At 41.2% G+C, this 21,082-nt stretch overlaps 1 protein-coding gene across 1 annotated transcript in view; it reads right to left on the bottom strand.

The window, feature by feature from the left end:
* The window catches only part of fhdc1 (FH2 domain containing 1), a 59,208-nt gene that overhangs the window by 2,913 nt on the left and 35,213 nt on the right, over nt 1-21,082 (bottom strand). Inside the window, exons 4-11 of the mRNA XM_036933387.2 lie at nt 17,498-17,600; nt 16,834-16,919; nt 15,294-15,394; nt 10,736-10,806; nt 10,349-10,456; nt 3,168-3,238; nt 629-746; nt 11-175 (exon numbers count right to left, since the gene is read on the bottom strand). Coding sequence (XP_036789282.2) covers nt 11-175; nt 629-746; nt 3,168-3,238; nt 10,349-10,456; nt 10,736-10,806; nt 15,294-15,394; nt 16,834-16,919; nt 17,498-17,600 — 823 coding nt within the window. The remainder of the gene's footprint in view (nt 1-10; nt 176-628; nt 747-3,167; nt 3,239-10,348; nt 10,457-10,735; nt 10,807-15,293; nt 15,395-16,833; nt 16,920-17,497; nt 17,601-21,082) is intronic.

Genomic DNA, 21,082 nt, shown 5'->3' with positions numbered 1-21,082 from the left:
AACACCTCACCTTGACAGCCTTTTTGAACTTGAGACAGAAGTCCTGGAAGATGCGGAAGCACTCGTCCAGCATGAAGGTGTCCTTGTCTTCACAGAAGAAGTCAATAAGCGCATTTCCCTCCTTCCGCAGGTCCAGCCTGCGCCTCTTCAGATCTTGTAGGGTCCTTGTGGAGCTCTGTTGGGGATGACAGACAATGCATGACAAGACACATAGATTAGATATATAAAGAACAAAACAAATTTGAACATATTATTACCATAAAAATATACCAAAAACAGGGGGCTTGGTGATACTGTATATCAGAGATGTAGGATAGTATGAATGGTAAGCACTTATCAACATGCAAAATACATATGGACTCATATCGGCCCATATTTGTTATGCTTATGGGGTGTTCTTCCAATTGAGATCATGGTGGTAAGTTATCTGATATACATTTATTTGTCTACTATATGTACAGACACACCTCACATGACATTCAAGTCATGTTCCAATGTTACAGTCACCCTAGGATCCGTTTTGATATCACAACTGGCTAAGGATGCCTTCACTGTGTGCCGCCCTCATGCGCCGTAATCAGCACAGAGTAGAATTCCCTAATTAGATTCTGACTGAATGTGCTCCCACCTGCAGGAAGGGGTCCAGCTGCTCCAGGAGCTCTGGGTCACTCTGGACCTTCTCCTCCAAGGATCTGGTCCTGACGTAGAGAGACGAGAACTCCAACTCGATGTTTTCCACTGATATTCTGCGGGGATATGCAAATCATCCAAAGCCTGTTAAAATACATTGTGTGGCTCAGTTGGTAGAGCGTGCGCTCACAACGTCAGGGTTGTGTGTTTGGGACCACCCAAAAAATGGTCTCCCGAGTGGCACAGCGGTCTAAGGCACTGCATCTCAGTGCTAAAGGCGTCACTACAGACACCCTGGTTCAAATCCAGGCTGTATCACAACCGCGTGTGATCTGGAGTCCCATAGGGCGGTGCACAATTGGCCCAACATTGTCCGTGTTTGGCCGGTGTAGGCTATCATTGTAAATAATAACTTGTTCTTAACTGACTTGCCTGGTTAGAAAGATGAAAAAAATGTATGTGCTTCAGATAAAAGCATACTTTAAAATATATATATATATATATAAATATATATATTATAATAAATGTAATGATAAATGTGAATAGTTTAAGATTCTGAAACTTTGTCTACTGCTGTAGCAGATGGCTATGTCAGCATCGTAAAATGTGACTTTGTATTCCTGAGACTTGAAGTACTGCTGACCCTGAACCCAGAAATGCTTTGGCTTGTATTGGTCAGTGGTATTGGTGGTGCTCTAGAAATTGCTATGTTGTGGTTCACTGTAGCAGAAATGGACCATGTTACACTGTATGGCACTTGTCTATATCTACAGTGCATTCGATAATGGTGAAGGCACGACAGTTAGAGAGGCTGGAAGTAAGGATGATGTGTTAGCATATCCACAGTGGAGCATTAACTGTTGGCACACCAGGAGAGAGGGAGAGCTGAACTGTAGCATGCAGAGGTGACCTTGTAAAAGAGCTTGACAGCCACAGGGAAGATAATGCATCCTAAACAGTGCAGTATACTGCCAGAGCCATTGGGAGCTTAAATTAATTTGAAATCAACTCAAGGCGTTAGTAGGGATCTGTGATTTCATTCAGTGCTGCTGTTATTCTAGCCAATAATCAACCTCTTCATTTGATTGCATTGAAACTATGAGCATGTATTGTACCATCTATTTTTTCTATTGCGTTAAAGCTGCAGTCTGCGATACATAAAACAACAAAGTGGTCACCTCGCCACTTGGTAAACAGCTGAGGTATGCGGCTGGAGAAATGTAACCAGACTTAAAGATGCAGTCTTATTAAACCCGCAGTCTGCAGTTCAGAAAACAACAAACAGGACACCCCACCACTTGTTTAGGTAAACGGCTAAGGGATTGGGGTGGGGCTGAAGAAATGTTACTAGACTGCAGCATTAAGCACAAATCATCATCCAGTAGTAGTCATATAAAGGCAACATATACAGGGACTTATATGTCTAATGGAGGGAAATAATCATGCTAATGCTAAGAGCAGTGGCTGAAGCAAGAACCTAAAAGCTACAGTCGTGGGCAAAAGTTTTGAGAACGACACAAATATAATTTTTCCCAAAGTCTGCTGCCTCAGTTTGTATGATGGCAATTTGCATATACTCCAGAATGTTATGAAGAGTGATCAGATGAATTGCAAAGTCCCTCTTTGCGAAGTCCCTCTTTGCAATGAACTGAATACCCCAAAAACATTTCCACTGCATTTCAGCCCTGCCACAAAAGGACCAGCTGACGTCATGTCAGTGATTCTCTCGTTAACACGGGTGTGAGTGTTGACGAGGACAAGGCTGGAGAATACTCTGTCATGCTGATTGAGTTTGGATAACAGATTGGAAGCTTCAAAAGGAGGGTGGTGCTTGGAATCATTGTTCTTCCTCATTCAACCATGGTTAACTGCAAGGGAACACGTGCCGTCACCATCGCTTTGCACAAAAAGGGATTCACAGGCAAGGATATTGCTGCCAGTAAGATTGCACCTAAATCAACTTCTCCCAACCATACAGGAACAGTTTGGTGACAAACAATGCCTTTACAATCATGATGGAGCACCTTGCCATAAGGCAAAAGTGATAACTACGTGGCTCGGGGAACAAAACATCGATATTTTGGGTCCATGGCCAGGAAACTCCCCAGACCTTAATCCCATTGAGAACTTGTGGTCAATCCTCAAGAGGCGGGTGGACAAACAAAACCCACAAATTCTGACAAACTCCAAGCATCGATTATGCAAGAATGGGCTGCCATCAGTCAGGATGTGGCCCAGACGTTTATTGACAGCATGCCAGGGCGGATTGCAGAGATCTTGAAAAAAAGGGTCAACACTGCAAATATTCTTTGCATCAATTTCATGTACTTGTCAATAAAATCCTTTGACACTTATGAAATGCCTGTATTTATACTTCAGTATTCCATAGTAACATCTGACAAAGATATCTAAAGACACTGAAGCAGCAAACTTTGTGAAAATGTATATTTGTGTCATTCTCAAAACTTTTTTTGTTCAAATGGCTTTTTCCCAGTTTGCAAGTTTCCGACATCATGAAGACAGCAGGGACTATTTACCTGGAAGCGCTCTGGATGTCCTGCAGTTTCTCAGGGAACTTCAGCAGCTTCTCGTCCTTCTTCTGTGCCTCCTGAGAAGATAGGAAGGAATTATTATTACATGTTATGTACACCCATATCCCCCTTGTAATTTCCAATCTGTTTAATAAAGCTTGAAAATACATAAGGACTCATTAAAAAAGAAAAACACACAAACATCTGCCATCCTTTTTACAATATTCAAAATTTCTCTAATTTGGCCTCTGTTTACTCCAACATCAATGTCATGGAATATTTACAGTGCCTTGCGAAAGTATTCGGCCCCCTTGAACTTTGCGACCTTTTGCCACATTTCAGGCTTCAAACATAAAGATATAAAACTGTATATTTTTGTGAAGAATCAACAACAAGTGGGACACAATCATGAAGTGGAACGGCATTTATTGGATATTTCAAACTTTCTTAACAAATCAAAAACTGAAAAATTGGGCGTGCAAAATTATTCAGCCCCTTTACTTTCAGTGCAGCAAACTCTCTCCAGAAGTTCAGTGAGGATCTCTGAATGATCCAATGTTGACCTAAATGACTAATGATGATAAATACAATCCACCTGTGTGTAATCAAGTCTCCGTATAAATGCACCTGCACTGTGATAGTCTCAGAGGTCCGTTAAAAGCGCAGAGAGCATCATGAAGAACAAGGAACACACCAGGCAGGTCCGAGATACTGTTGTGAAGAAGTTTAAAGCCGGATTTGGATACAAAAAGATTTCCCAAGCTTTAAACATCCCAAGGAGCACTGTGCAAGCGATAATATTGAAATGGAAGGAGTATCAGACCACTGCAAATCTACCAAGACCTGGCCGTCCCTCTAAACTTTCAGCTCATACAAGGAGAAAACTGATCAGAGATGCAGCCAAGAGGCCCATGATCACTCTGGATGAACTGCAGAGATTTACAGCTGAGGTGGGAGACTCTGTCCATAGGACAACAATCCTAACAGTATATTGCACAAATCTGGCCTTTATGGAAGAGTGGCAAGAAGAAAGCCATTTCTTAAAGATATCCATAAAAAGTGTCGTTTAAAGATTGCCACAAGCCACCTGGGAGACACCAAACATGTGGAAGAAGGTGCTCTGGTCAGATGAAACCAAAATTGAACTTTTTGGCAACAATGCAAAACGTTATGTTTGGCGTAAAAGCAACACAGCTGAACACACCATCCCCACTGTCAAACATGGTGGTGGCAGCATCATGGTTTGGGCCTGCTTGTCTTCAGCAGGGACAGGGAAGATGGTTAAAATTGATGGGAAGATGGATGGAGCCAAATACAGGACCATTCTGGAAGAAAACCTGATGGAGTCTGCAAAAGACCTGAGACTGGGACGGAGATTTGTCTTCCAACAAGACAATGATCCAAAACATAAAGCAAAATCTACAATGGAATGGTTCAAAAATAAACATATCCAGGTGTTAGAATGGCCAAGTCAAAGTCCAGACCTGAATCCAATCGAGAATCTGTGGAAAGAACTGAAAACTACTGTTCACAAATGCTCTCCATCCAACCTCACTGAGCTCGAGCTGTTTTGCAAGGAGGAATGGGAAAAAATGTCAGTCTCTCGATGTGCAAAACTGATAGAGACATACCCCAAGCGACTTACAGCTGTAATCGCAGCAAAAGGTGGCGCTACAAAGTATTAACTTAAGGGGGCTGAATAATTTTGCACGCCCAATTTTTCAGTTTTTGATTTGTTAAAAAAGTTTGAAATATCCAATAAATGTCGTTCCACTTCATGATTGTGTCCCACTTGTTGTTGATTCTTCACAAAAAAATACAGTTTTATATCTTTATGTTTGAAGCCTGAAATGTGGCAAAAGGTCGCAAAGTTCAAGGGGGCCGAATACTTTCGCAAGGCACTGTACTAGTGACATCTTCTCTGCTGTTGAAAGGGCATCTGTGGAAAGCCTCTCCTTATTCTGTGTCAAAAAATACATATTGACACATCTCAAATTCTAACAAATGAATTCAAACAAACTACTGAATTCTGACCCACTGGGCACACCACATCATTTAAACGTGGAAATGTTGGTAATATTTGGATGAGATGTTGATCAATAAGATTTAAACCTTTATTCACCCACTCAAAAAGACAGCCTGAAGTTTGTTGAATTCCTAATAACCTTCTAAAAGCACAACCAAATTCCAATGAAAAAACAATGTTGGATGTTTGGTTTAGTTGTCATCTAAACGTGTTATCACTGCAATTTCCATCATAACAAACAAACAACAAAATTCAACAAAATTAAAATGGGAATGCAATGTCAGACATTTTGTATCCATACACTGAATATACCAAACATTAGGAATACCTTCAACAAGGGATGTTTTATATACTCAGTGTTGTGTATATACTATATATATATATACATACTATATACAACAACTTAATGTGTTCTCACTGTTTCATCTAATACCAAAACCAATATATAGCTGTGAGCAGCAATGAATGGTGTTCACAGGATGACAGAAAGGACATAAGATCAGTTGGATAGCAAAGCAAGCACTCTATCATGGAACTATATTCCGTTATGTGCAATCAGTGAAAGCATTACTATGTTTATCTCTCAATACCACAAGGATGACTCAAGTGAAGTTTAGTCTAGTGCTGTAGGTTGGTTATTCTTTGAATGCCGCAGGTAATCATTCTAAAAGTCATTACTTCATGCTTTGAGTTTACATTCCAATTCTGGGGGAAATTTGACTAATGGTTTATGTTAAGATTTGTGTTAATTGGTATATTGTGGTCATCTTTCAATTCTGGGCCGACTTTGAATGCAGCACCTTATAATTCTAAAATTCATTAGAGTCTATATACCAAGTCTGACTTAAAAACGAGTTGCTGCATTCAAATATGGCCACACTGTACCTATAGGTGTACTATAGCAAATAAGATAATGCTACAAATACTTTTGAAACTATAATTTTTCAAAAGTATTTGTAGCATTAGCATATGTGCTAACATGCATCTATAGGTACAGAACGGCCATATTTGAATGCAGCAACAATCTTTTCTCAAAAACCATTAAAGACTGATGTAATGAGTCTAAATACAAAATCTGAAGTGAATCTGACGTATGGTTCACAAGAATAAGATGAATGCAGATGATTTTGAGCATTAGCGTTACACACATGCCAAGAATGAGTTGTTTTTTGAAATATAAATACCAAATTCAGTGTGGTTCATTTTAGGGACGGCCATGATAGCGATGATAATTTTCAAGTTGACAGGCCACTGTGGTGTCAATTTACATTGGTTTAAATGGACAAGGAAAATCTGAGTTTCCGTTTGTCAATAACTTCGCCATCTTTTGGCCAATCCCTAGGCCTACATTCCACATTTTGTGTGTACTTTCAGCATATTCTAACATATTAGTGTATGTGCTATAGTGTGGCCATCTTTGAATGCATCAACGTAGGGACTATTGTGACCAAAGATCAAATTTGGAGTGAATCTGACTTTTATTCCATGACAAGATTCTTTATGAATATTTGAAGCATTAGCGTAACTTGGTCAAAAAAAGTGAATTGTTAATAGTTTCCTTATTTTTTAGGATATCAATGGCAAACTTAACATGGTTCATCATGGTAATGTCTCTGATGAACCTAAACGGTTTGAAGTTGTTAGGCCATTGTGGAGTGGCTTTATAAAGGATTTAAAAGGACATGTAAAATCTGATTTATCAACAGCTCAGCCATTCATTTTGAAGTTACTCATGGCCTCTAGTTTCTGTGTGTTTCGCTCTGAACTCTGAACTCCAGGTGGGATTGTAGTTGAGATGACATTAAAAGTACATAGTGCAAGTTATCAATGCTGTTCAATATTCTGCAACTGTGAAGATCTCCACAGATCTGCGACCTTTGCATGCTGTTTTGAACATGCACGCTTTCTATGATTACATAAAATGACATTTATAGTTACAGTAACCTCAAAACATGGCTATGGATGTGTTACTCGTTTTAAAGTTGAATAAATACTGTTACATTAGTTTGTAAAATAGCCTAACTTTAGGCTATTCATTGTATTACAAAAGTTATATTTGTAATACAAATATCAACATTTAAAGGGAATGAATCTAATGCTTGGATAGTTTAATCTGAGCCACTGGCTTAATCCTATTCAATTATATTTTTGGTTTAGTTGGAGACGTGAATACAACATATCATTTGTTAACTTGTGGACAAGTTAATAGGCAAAAGTGCATCGAAAATGTGATATTGAATTGTGTTTACACAAACAAAAATCTACATTTGAAGGAATTGTATCTTTTGTACCACTGACTTAGTCTGACTTTAATTCCAGTTTGTCTCCAAATTAATATGTTGAAATAACCATCTCCATCTCAACCAAAAACTGAAGTTAAAGAATAGGACTAAATCAAATCAAACTTTAAACACACTTTAAATAAAGGTTGATTTGATTTAGTCCTATTATTTTACTCAGAGAAGGAGATGTGTGTTCAGTGTGTCAAATCGGAGGGCATGCTGTCCGGTCCTCTGGCAGTCTCTATGGGGGTGCAACAGGGTTCAATTCTCGGGCCGACTCTTTTCTCTGTATATATCAATGATGTTGCTCTTGCTGCGGGCGATTCCCTGATCCACCTCTACGCAGACGACACCATTCTATATACTTCCGGCCCGTCCTTGGACACTGTGCTATCTAACCTCCAAACGAGCTTCAATGCCATACAACACTCCTTCCGTGGCCTCCAACTGCTCTTAAACGCTAGTAAAACCAAATGCATGCTTTTCAACGCCTGACTAGCATCACCACCCTGGATGGTTCCGACCTTGAATATGTGGACATCTATAAGTACCTAGGTGTCTGGCTAGACTGTAAACTCTCCTTCCAGACTCATATCAAACATCTCCAATCGAAAATCAAATCTAGAGTCGGCTTTCTATTCCGCAACAAAGCCTCCTTCACTCACGCCGCCAAACTTACCCTAGTAAAACTGACTATCCTACCGATCCTCGACTTCGGCGATGTCATCTACAAAATTGCTTCCAACACTCTACTCAGCAAACTGGATGCAGTTTATCACAGTGCCATCTGTTTTGTCACCAAAGCACCTTATACCACCCACCACTGCGACCTGTATGCTCTAGTCGGCTGGCCCTCGCTACATATTCGTCGCCAGACCCACTGGCTCCAGGTCATCTACAAGTCCATGCTAGGTAAAGCTCCGCCTTATCTCAGTTCACTGGTCACGATGGCAACACCCACCCGTAACACGCGCTCCAGCAGGTGTATCTCACTGATCATCCCTAAAGCCAACACCTCATTTGGCCGCCTTTCGTTCCAGTTCTCTGCTGCCTGTGACTGGAACAAATTGCAAAAATCGCTGAAGTTGGAGACTTTTATCTCCCTCACCAACTTCAAACATCTGCTATCTGAGCAGCTAACCGATCGCTGCAGCTGTACATAGTCTATCGGTAAATAGCCCACCCATTTTTACCTACCTCATCCCCATACTGTTTTTATTTATTTACTTTTCTGCTCTTTTGCACACCAATATCTCTACCTGTACATGACCATCTGATCATTTATCACTCCAGTGTTAATCTGCAAAATTGTAATTATTCGCCTACCTCCTCATGCCTTTTGCACACAATGTATATAGACTCTCCTTTTTTTCTACTGTGTTATTGACTTGTTAATTGTTTACTCCATGTGTAACTCTGTGTTGTCTGTTCACACTGCTATGCTTTATATTGGCCAGGTCGCAGTTGCAAATGAGAACTTGTTCTCAATTAGCCTACCTGGTTAAATAAAGGTGAAATAAAAAATAAAAAAATAAATAAAAGATGTGAGTCCAACATATTAATTATTAACTTTAATATTACATTTAAAATCAACCAAAGCTTGAAATCCTAGGGCCATATGCATTGTCTATTTTTAGTTGAACCCTGGGTTGACTTGAGACAATATCTGTTGATGACTTTGCAATTTCTATAATAATAATAAAAGGCCTAATATAGGCCTAAATAGTATCATTGATGATATTTGACTTAACATTTGTTCTGTTAAACCCACCCCTTGAAACTACTTCGATAACAATAGTGAATCTATTTAGTTATTAAGAGATCTCTCAAATATCATTCTCACTATAACAAATTGGTAGTAGTCAGTGACAAATATTAAAGCTAAGCAGAGCTGGGCTTTGTTAAAATCCTGGAAGTACATAGTGCAAGTTATCAATGGTTGGTTATCTTTGAATGCAGCAAATGGATGGCTGTAGATAGATCAACTCTCCAGTAGGAGCTGATGCCCAGCTTATAGCTTTTTTCTGATAGTGGATATAACATTGAAGATCTGAAGTTGTTTCAAATGTACAAATTCAACAAGGTATGTCTATGTTGAAAATTGGTTATTATGATGACAGACACTCCGCACTGGTTGAAATTTACCCTCAAAACAACAGTTGATTACTTTTTGCAAATCCAAATCCAATGTATTTTCCACCTAGATTCCATGTCTCAATGACAAATAACGTTAAAACAACGTTGATTCAACCAGTTTATTCCCAGTGGGGAGTGTCTGTACTCTGGTCGAATGCCAAAAGGATCCACAGGTCAGCACACTGACTCATACACCCAAATGGTGACATTTCATTTTAAAGTGAGCATGACCAGAAGAAACCTGAAGATATTCCTGCACACAGCTTGCTTACAAAGGGATTCTCCACTAATCTGTCTCTCTGTGTGTCTCCTCCAGTGTGTCTCCTCCAGTGTGTATGTGTGTCTTCTCCTGTGTGTGTTGTGCATGTCTTGTTTTTCTCCTCCAGTTTGTCTTTCTCCTCCAATGTGTGCATGTTGTGCATGTCTGTTTGTCTCCTCCAGTTTGTCTGTCTCCTCCAGTGTGTCTGTCTCCTTTAGTGTGTCTGTCTCCTCCAGTGTGTCTGTCTCCTCTAGTGTGCCTTTCTCCTCTAGTGTGTCTGTCTCCTCCAGTGTGTCTGTCTCATCCAGTGTGTCTGGTTCCTCTAGTGTGTCTGTCTCCTCTAGTGTGTCTGTCTCCTCCAGTGTGTCTGTCTCCTCTAGTGTGTCTGTCTCCTCTAGTGTGTCTGTCTCCTCCAGTGTGTCTGTCTCCTCCAGTGTGTGTGTCTCCTTCAGTGTCTCCTCCCATTTCTCTCTGTCAGACTCACCAAAGCCACAAAATGCAGCAGGTTCATGCCCGGTTTGTTGGCCTTGGTGTCAGCCAGCGAGAGGAGCGATGACAGCTTGAAGCCCACGGCGTTGCCCGCGTAACCGCCCTGCGGGACGGGGAGGAGGATAAACGAGCAGTGTCATAGTGGTGCCATAAAAGCCATTATCCCACCTTAGCCATGGTCATATCAGACAGATAAGGAGAGACGAGAGGAAGAACTAGACAGATGTCACAGATTGATGGAGAGAGAGACCAAGTGAGTGAGTGAGTGCGTGAGAGAGCGAGAGGGTGAGTGAGTGATTGAGGAGAGAGAAAGAGAGGAAGAGAAAGTGAGGATAGATAAATAGAAAGAGGAAAGTGAGAGATAATGGCATCGTTGGCTTACAGCGTTCATGATGTTTCCAGCCTGCAGAACCAGGTGGAGGATGGCGTGTAGTTCCTCACAGGTCATCAGCTCTACAGAGAGAGAGGAGTGAGGGGTCAATACAAACCCATAGCATGCAGAGCATTCAGCAGTAACCTCCCTCAGATCTGGGCTTCAAAAAAATAGATTAAAATACTTTATCTGTGCCTAGTTGAGCTTGCCTGGCTTAATAAACTAATATAAAAGTCCCAAAACTGCAAACCCCGCCCATCTGGCACTCCAGGTGGATTCAAGCAAATGCTCAAAGTATTTGAAAATACTTTTCAAGTATTTCAACCCAGGTCTGCCCCCCATCAAACACCATCACTGGTTGGAATTAACTTCCACCATACACTTCCACTATAACTCAAGCTAGCTTTCAACTGAGATATACAGCTGTATAGAGATGATGTCATAGTTTTAGCATGACTGTAGGCCTATTGATATTTCAAATACTGTACAATACAGCTAGCTACTCATTAGGAGTAATGTCGGCCCCCACCAAGAGTCTGGTTTCACTAGTAATCACAATCAGGAAGTAGATTGTCTGTGACTTGCACTTTGTTTAAATAGAAAATGGACAACAGCGTAACAAAATGCATCATATATGTACATGCACATCCTAGATCAAATGCAATTCATGATGAGATGGAGTAAACACAAAACAACACACACAAAATAACGACGGCTCAAATCAACTTATCCAATGTTGCAGCAACGTGCAGAGCTGTGGATAACACTCCTGGCACATGCCACATAAGGCCCTGTACTGGAGGTCAGGGTTCAATGCCTTCTTTCTGTGTCTCACTGTCTTCCATCCATCTACACCTTCCTAATAAAGCACGCCAAAAAACCTTGCAGCTATAACCTTTTTTATGTAACATAACGCCGCCCAGAGGCCTAATGTTGATGAAACTATTCTTAATTTTGGCCAAGTGCCCTGCCAAACTGACATCTCAATTCAGCACTGCCACAAAGAGGTTGCAGTGCATGGGCTTCCTGAGAGGGAAGCCAATAAAGTGTGGCTGAGGGGTGAGAAGCTGTGACTCAGCTAAAATTACATTGAGCCGCATTCAGCTTAGAGCAGGGGGGGTTGGTGTGTCAAATACAGTGGGGAGAACAAGTATTTGATACACTGCCGATTTTGCAGGTTTTCCTACTTACAAATCATGTAGAGGTCTGTAATTTTTATCATAGGTACAGGTGTGAGAGATGGAATCTGAAACAAAAATCCATAAAATCACATTGTATTATTTTTAAGTAATTCATTTGCATTTTATTGCATGACATAAGTATTTGATCACCTGCCAACCAGTAAGAATTCCGGCTCTCACAGACCTTGGATCCCTCCAGTTCTCCACTGTATTAACTGCACCTGTTTGAACTCGTTACCTGTATAAAAGACACCTGTCCACACACTCAATCAAATAGACTCCAACCGCTCCACAATGGCCAAGACCAGAGAGCTGTGTAAGGACATCAGGGATAAAATTGTAGACTTGCACAAGGCTGGGATGGGCTACAGGACAATAGGCAAGCAGCTTGGCCAACAACTGTTGGCGCAATTATTAGAAAATGGAAGAAGTTCAAGATGACAGTCAATCACCCTCGGTCTGGGGCTCCATGCAAGATCTCACCTTGTGGGGCATCAATGATCATGAGGAAGGTGAGGGATCAGCCCAGAACTACACGGCAGGACCTGGTCAATGACCTGAAGAGAGCTGGGACCACACTCTCAAAGAAAATCATTAGTAACACACTACGCCGTCATGGATTAAAATCCTGCAGCGCACGCAAGGTCCCCCTGCTCAAGCCAGCGCATGTCCAGGCCCGTCTGAAGTTTGCCAATGACCATCTGGATGATCCAGAGGAGGAATGGGAGAAGGTCATGTGGTCTGATGAGACAAAAATAGAGCTTTTTGGTCTAAACCACTCGCCATGTTTGGAGGAAGAAGAAGGATGAGTACAACCCCAAGAACACCATCCCAACCGTGAAGCATGGAGGTAGAAACATCTTTCTTTGGGGATGCTTTTCTGCAAAGGGGACAGGATGACTGCACCGTATTGAGGGGAGGATGGATGGGGCCATGTATCGCGAGATCTTGGCCAACAACCTCCTTGCCTCAGTAAGAGCATTGAAGATGGGTCGTGGCCTGCTCTTTCAACATGACAACGACCCGAAACACACAGCCAGGGCAACTAAGGAGTGGCTCCGTAAGAAGCATCTCAAGGTCCTGGAGTGGCCTAGCCAGTCTCCAGACCTGAACCCAATAGAAAATCTTTAGAGGGAGCTGAAAGTCCATATTGTCCAGTGACAGCCCCGAAACCTGAAGGATCTGAAGAAGGTCTGTTTTTGATGAAGTGGGCCAAAATCCCTGCTGCAGTGTGTGCAAACCTGGTCAAGAACTACAGTAATTGCAAACAAAGGTTTCTGTACCAAATGTTAAGTTCTGCTTTTCTGATGTATCAAATACTTATGTCATGCAATAAAATGCAAATGAATTACTTAAAAATCATACAATGTGATTTTCTGGATTTTTGTTTCAGATTCCGTCTCTCACAGTTGAAGTGTACCTATGATAATACTTACAGACCTCTACATGCTTTGTAAGTATGAAAACCTGCAAAATAAGCAGTGTATCAAATACTTGTTCTCCCCACTGTATGTCCCACCATTTATTGGACGCTTTGTAAAGCCCCAAATTCGCTGAGAGGTGAAACTCCATGTAAGGACGTTTTACGAATCATTAGAAAACCCTGCGCTATGCCCTAAAAGGCCTCACAATGCAGATTTTACAGCAGCCTACACTCTCAAGATATGTTTAGCTTACTAAATGTATCAGGGCAAATCATTTGCTAAAGTGGTGCTGCTCTTTAGGCACTACCAAGCTCATTGGAATGTATTAGCTACAGTAGCTGCATACCAACAAATCATGCATAGGCCCACTGTACTACAATAAATGTCAACGTGTTGCATATCTCAGAGCTCAAATGACAAAAACAAGTCGACTGTGGATCATATGATTGGTTTCAGACGCTGTGCTTAATATAAGTATAATAACACTGACACACCGCGGCCATCCGCTGGTGTCAACTGTTTGTAATCAAGGCCTGTTTTGTCCTTTGCAATCATTAACCATTAAACAAATGGTGAACCAAATTAGTTCTACTGTCCCTACTCCCGAAAAAATCTGTAGGTGCACCCATCCACGTCTCTATTTATCTGTAAATACAGTATGTATCTCAGTATCTTTCTATCTCTGTATTTAAATGTCTCTTCATTGCATGAACCTCAATTTCTGTCATTAACCTGAAAACCTCCTCTGCATGAACCCTGCATCCAGGGGTTGGAAACAAAATAAATTTAGTTCTGAACAGAAATATACATTTTTTGGTTCCGTTCCACTTTTCTAAACAGGAAAATAAAGTTATGAAACGGTTCGAACCAAAAAAAAGTATGGGTTTGTATCGTTCCTCTCTGTTCCTTTTTAAACCTCTAAAATATATATACATTTAGCTCAACATTAATTTACTTCAGCAATCAGTGCAAATAGAGCAACTTGCTGTGGAGCAGGTAAGCAATTTAATAAGTAAAGGAAAGTACTTAAGAGCCAATTGTATTTTGCCGTAACAGCATAGTAATCATAATGAAAGACAAACACACACACTGTGCTGCCAGTCACAGTGTAGGGCACAAGATGCAACTGACATGTTGAGGGTGAGGAGAGAGCGAGAGAGGGTGGCAGAAGCATGCTTTGAAGCACTAAGCATCTTGTTATGATATGCATTATCAGAATTAGGCCAACAGAATTATACCTACGGAGGAGCGGCTTCTATGGAGGAACTTTGAATATCTTTAGCTAGAATTAAAAACATGTATTGCCTTTTTGTAGCTAATCAATCCAACGTAAAACATGAACAATATAGTATCCTTAACTAGCATTGAAAAAGTAAATCCATTCTTCTCTAATTAAATATCTCTCCCTAATTTCTGAATTATGCTTGTAATGTCATCAGTAGGCTACAGTAACCTATGCTTCAGAGGCGAGGGGCAGGTAGCCAACATACAAACACACACTGGCAAAGATTTCCAGCTGGCAGGCAGACGCTGGAATAAGTTTCTGAGTGACAGAATGAGGGCTTTGCATAGGTGCTTTGTTGTGAGGGACTAGAAAAAAATGCCCAGAATGTAAAATAAGGTTATTAACCAGTCCCCATGCTTTAAAATAATGGTTTTGTTCCGGAACAATATAGATCACTTTTGTTTTCGGTTCGGGTTCTGTTCGTCAAATGATTCTGTTATTTTCCTGTTTTCTGTTCTGTTCTCTGAACCGGTTCCAACCATTACCTGCAACTACTATATATATTGGTCCAAATACAGCGCCAGCTCAGATGACACGCACGCACCCGCGCACACACTGGGTCCTTGTTACACCTCAGTGCTGCGACTCAGATATCTGGGTCTCCAGTCGGTGGTGTGTGGCAGCACCAGTGGGCTGCGGTGGCCGCTAGCGGGGCAGTTTTGTCTCAACATCATTACCTTTGGTGGCCTCGCGGATTACATCGATCTCACGGCTCATCACAGCGCAGGATGGAAAGAACTCGTCACGCAGGACCATGGCCTCGATGCGCAACTCAAACCTGGCAGGGGCGACAGAGAACAGGGGGTGTCAGATTCACTGGCACAGGGAACAGAATAGTAAAATTGACTATACAACTCCAGGCCTTCAGTTTCGGGGGCCAATGCACTGCTGGTTTTCATTCTCTCCTAATCAGGTACTGCCTTGATCAGCCTGTTGCATGATGATGAGGAAACACATGGCCCGGTCCTAAATGACTTTGTGTGACGAATCACACCTGGTCCTAAATATCAACAAGACCAAAGAGATTTGCTTAGACTTCAGGAAGCGTACAACATTTACCTCTGCAACATTTATCAGAGGTCAGAACATAGAGATTGCAGAAGAATACAAATATATGGGTGTCCTCTTGGACAATAAGCTCCAGTGGAGTAAATGTACAGACCTGATCTTAAAAAAGAGTCAACAGAGACTGTACTTTCTCAATTTGAATATTGACTGTTCTATACTGACTCTGTTTTACAAATCTTTCATTGAGAGTATTTTAACTTTTTGTATTGTTTGTTGGTTGGGCAATGCCACTGTCAGCCAGAGAACTATGCTGAGAAGGATTATCACCACAGCACGCAAGATACTTGGAGTCAAACAGACAGGCCTGGATGAGATCTTCAACATCAGGGCCCTCCGCAAGGCTCACAAAATCATTTTAGACCCAAGCCACCCCCTGTACTCGGACTTTGAACTACTCCCCTCTGTGTGCAGGTATACGGCACCCCCCCGGGATGAAAAACAGAACTAGACAATAATTTGCACTAGCTGTGATATCCCTCCTAAATAGCTCGGGCTAATGTTCCTATCGACCCAGTAAGGCCAGCAGGCTAGTCTCTTTTTATTTGTATGTAACTGTTATGGAAGTTGTATTGTCCATTTGTTTTATATTTAAACACATGACACTGCAACACAATTTCCCCATGTGGTCAATAAAGTCAGTAAAGTAAAGTATGACTTACACTTGGCCTTGATCAATTAACTACCAGGGAGAAAAACAGTAGTAGTATAGCCCTCGAAGGGCAGTGGAATTAACCTGAGGTACAGCATCAGATACTACACACCCGTTTATTTAATTGACATAAGTACTCGGTAAATTTCTCAAACCTGCACAGTTTATGCTTTCGTTATATAACCATGCATTTTCCTTTGGAGCAAATTAAATTGCAGAATGAACAGTTGTGGGTACTGGAAAAACACTAGCAAGGTAGACTCAAGATATGAAGATATGCTTAAAATGGCTGATAAGTTAATCAAGATTTGATTGATTCATGCAGTAACAGGGATGGACTGGGTCCAGAAATCGTCTCAGGCATTTCAAACACACCGAGGCCTGAAAACCAGCCCATTTATTTTGTTGAGGTCCTCATTATTAGGCAAATAATGATCCTTCTGCACAAAGAAAAAAATGATTTAGACCGGTCGTCATTAGGCTAAATGAGTACAGCTTACCGAGGCACCTGGATCAACAGGTACATGAAGGAGTCTGCCAGGGTCAGTTTGCTGGAGTCCCCTTTGAACTCCCTCAGTTTCTTTACCTGTGGATGTGACAATAAACATATGAACATGTTCCTATGTGGCTCAGTTGATAGAGCATTGTACTTGCAAAGTTGGAATCATGGTTTTGATTCCCACTGGGGCCACCCATATGAAAATGTATGCACACGACTGACTTTAAGTCGCTTTTGATGAAAGCGTCTGCTAAATGCCATTAATATTATATTGTGCTGCAATATGTGCAATCCGTAAGAACCCAACCTCAACAACACAAATGTACCTTAAACATTGTTTATGTGCACAGTAACTTAGACAATGTCTGTCATTAAATCATTGAATTATTGTGCTCCATCCATTTCAGTATGTTTTACTGGTATTTATATCATAGACATGGAGGAAACCTATGCTAGCTGGGATGTGCTAGTATCCTATTCAAAAACTGTGGTGCATTGCTTGGCTGGTACATTGTGTTCTCTCTCTCTCTTTCTCTCTCTCTCTCTGTCTCTCTCTCACACACACACACACACACACACACACACACACACACACACACACACACACACACACACACACACACACACACACACACACACACACACACACACACACACACACACACCTCTTCAGACTCGGGCAGGAGTTTGAGCAGGTCTTTGAGGAGATCAGCTCTGTACAGCTTGCCGTCTCCCTGGCGAATGTCCTCCACGATGGACAGATTGGACCTGCATAAGATGAACACAGTGATAACCCTTATAATGCATTATGATGCGGTTATAATGCATGGCAAGATGTTATAAGCATGTACAGTATGACCCCATTATAATATCTTATTATCATCTGAATAAAAGCCATTTTGAGTCAGTTGGTCATTTGCTGCAGAGAGACTAAACATACTATAAGCCTTGTTATAAGAGGTTCTTACATGCTCATAAGTTATAAGCATTATACCCCCATACATTAAATAAACAAATAAACACAACATATTATACACCTTATAATATAACATCTTAAAGGCTCATACAAAACAAGTTATAAAGCCTTATACCCACTGGCTGAAATGGTACTGAAATGAGACAGTCAGTTCAGTTCATTGGTAAACAACACAGGCTCTCACGCTATGTCTGCACAGAGCAGTAAATCCAGCCAATCCTCACACAGGCACCTTGATATGTGAGCCCGATGCCCAGGCCTGATGTGGACATATGAGCCATGGGACTGGAGAATCCATGAATTGAAAGGGATTCTGGGAGACGCGGTGGGAGCCCATGCAACTGCAACAACATGCTGCTAATTCAGTAAGAATGCATTCTCTGGAAATTGGGTTGTGTCATGTCAAATCGGGAGGAATCACTTAACATATGATATTCTCATTGGTGGTCAACTGTAAGGGGGAGAATGTACAGTTGAAGTTGGAAGTTTACATACACTTAGGTTGGAGTCATTGAAACTCGTTTTTCAACCACTCCACAAATGTCTTGTTAACAAACTATAGTTTTGGCAAGTCGGATAGGACATCTACTTTGTGCATGACACAAGTAATTTTTCCAACAATTGTTTACAGACAGATTATTTCACTTATACAGTGCCTTGCGAAAGTATTTGGCCCCCTTGAACTTTGCGACCTTTTGCCACATTTCAGGCTTCAAACATAAAGATATAAAACTGTATTTTTTTGTGAAGAATCAACAACAAGTGGGACACAATCATCAAGTGGAACGACATTTATTGGATATTTCAAACTTTTTTAACAAATCAAAAACTGAAAAATTGGGCGTGCAAAATTATTCAGCCCCCTTAAGTGAATACTTTGTAACGCCACCTTTTGCTGCGATTACAGCTGTAAGTCGCTTGGGGTATGTCTCTATCAGTTTTGCACATCGAGAGACTGACAATTTTTCCCATTCCTCCTTGCAAAACAGCTCGAGCGCAGTGAGGTTGGATGGAGAGCATTTGTGAACAGCAGTTTTCAGTTATTTCCACAGATTCTCGATTGGTTTCAGGTCTGGACTTTGACTTGGCCATTCTAACACCTGGATATGTTTATTTTTGAACCATTCCATTGTAGATTTTGCTTTATGTTTTGGATCATTGTCTTGTTGGAAGACAAATCTCCGTCCCAGTCTCAGGTCTTTTGCAGACTCCATCAGGTTTTTTTTCAGAATGGTCCTGTATTTGGCTCCATCCATCTTCCCATCAATTTTAACCATCTTCCTTGTCCCTGCTGAAGAAAAGCAGGCCCAAACCATGATGCTGCCACCACCATGTTTGACAGTGGGGATGGTGTGTTCAGGGTGATGAGCTGTGTTGCTTTTACGCCAAACATTACGTTTTGCATTGTTGCCAAAAAGTTCAATTTTGGTTTCATCTGACCAGAGCACCTTCTTCCACATGTTTGGTGTGTCTCCCAGGTGGCTTGTGGCAAACTTTAAACGACACTTTTTATGGATATCTTTAAGAAATGGCTTTCTTCTTGACACTCTTCCATAAAGGCCAGATTTGTGCAATATACGACTGATTGTTGTCCTATGGACAGAGTCTCCCACCTCAGCTGTAGATCTCTGCAGTTCATCCAGAGTGATCATGGGCCTCTTGGCTGCATCTCTGATCAGTCTTCTCCTTGTATGAGCTGAAAGTTTAGAGGGACGGCCAGGTCTTGGTACATTTGCAGTGGTCTGATACTCCTTCCATTTCAATATTATCGCTTGCACAGTGCTCCTTGGGATGTTTAAAGCTTGGGAAATCTTTTTGTATCCAAATCCGGCTTTAAACTTCTTCACAACAGTATCTCGGACCTGCCTGGTGTGTTCCTTGTTCTTCATGATGCTCTCTGCGCTTTTAACGGACCTCTGAGACTATCACAGTGCAGGTGCATTTATACGGAGACTTGATTACACACAGGTGGATTGTATTTATCATCATTAGTCATTTAGGTCAACATTGGATCATTCAGAGATCCTCACTGAACTTCTGGAGAGAGTTTGCTGCACTGAAAGTAAAGGGGCTGAATAATTTTGCACGGCTAATTTTTCAGTTTTTGATTTGTTAAAAAAGTTTGAAATATCCAATAAATGTTGTTCCACTTCATGATTGTGTCCCACTTGTTGTTGATTCTTCACAAAAAAATACAGTTTTATATCTTTATGTTTGAAGCCTGAAATGTGGCAAAAGGTCGCAAAGTTCAAGGGGGCCGAATACTTTCGCAAGGCACTGTATTTCACTGTAGCACAATTCCAGTGGGTCAGAAGTTTACATACACTAACTTGACTGTGCCTTTAAACAGCTCACAAAATTCCAGAAAATTATGTCATGGCTTTAGAAGCATCTGATAGACTAATTGACATAATATGAGTCAATTGGAGGTGTACCTGGGGATGTATTTCAAGGCCTACCTTCAAACTCAGTGCCTCTTTGCTTGACATCATGGGAAAATCAAAAGAAATCAGCCAAGACCTCAGAATTTTTTTTTTTGTAGACTACAAGTCTGGTTCATCCTTGGGAGCAATTTCCAAACGCCTGGAGGTACCACGTTCATCTGTACAAACAATAGTACGCAAGTATAAACACCATGGGACCACGCAGCCATCATACCACTGAGGAAGGAGACACGTTCTGTCTCCTAGAGATGAACGTACTTTGGTGCGAAAAGTGCAAATCAATCCCAGAACAACAGCAAAGGACATTGTGAAGATACTGGAGGAAACAGGTACAAAAGTATCTATATCTACAGTAAAATGAGTCCTATATCGACATAACCTGAAAGGCCGCTCAGCAAGGAAGAAGCCACTGCTCCAAAACCGCAATAAAATGTTGTGGGCAGAACTGAAAAAGTGTGTGCGAGCAAGGAGGCCTACGAACCTGACTCAGTTACACCAGCTCTGCCAGGAGGAATGGGCCAAAACTTATTTGTGGGAAGCTTGTGGGAGGCTACCCGAAACGTTTGACCCAAGGTAAACAATTTAAAGGCAATGCTACCAAATACTAATTGAGTGTATGTAAACTTCTGACCCACTGGGACTGAGATGAAATAAATAAAAAGTGAAATAAATAATTCTCTCTACTAATTCTCTCTATTATTCTGACATTTCAAATGTTTTAAATAAAGTGGTGATCCTAACTGACAATTTTTACTAGGATTAAATGTCAGGAATTGTGAAAAACTGAGTTTAAATGTATTTGGCTGAGGTGTATGTAAACTTCCTACTTC

The sequence above is a fragment of the Oncorhynchus mykiss genome, chromosome 10 (assembly GCF_057628025.1).
Source record: "Oncorhynchus mykiss isolate SJ-2025 chromosome 10, ASM5762802v1, whole genome shotgun sequence".
In the NCBI taxonomy this organism is placed as follows: Eukaryota; Metazoa; Chordata; class Actinopteri; order Salmoniformes; family Salmonidae; genus Oncorhynchus; species Oncorhynchus mykiss.
The sequence above is the reverse complement of the archived record's forward strand: the minus strand, read 5'-3'. Positions and strand labels throughout refer to the sequence as shown.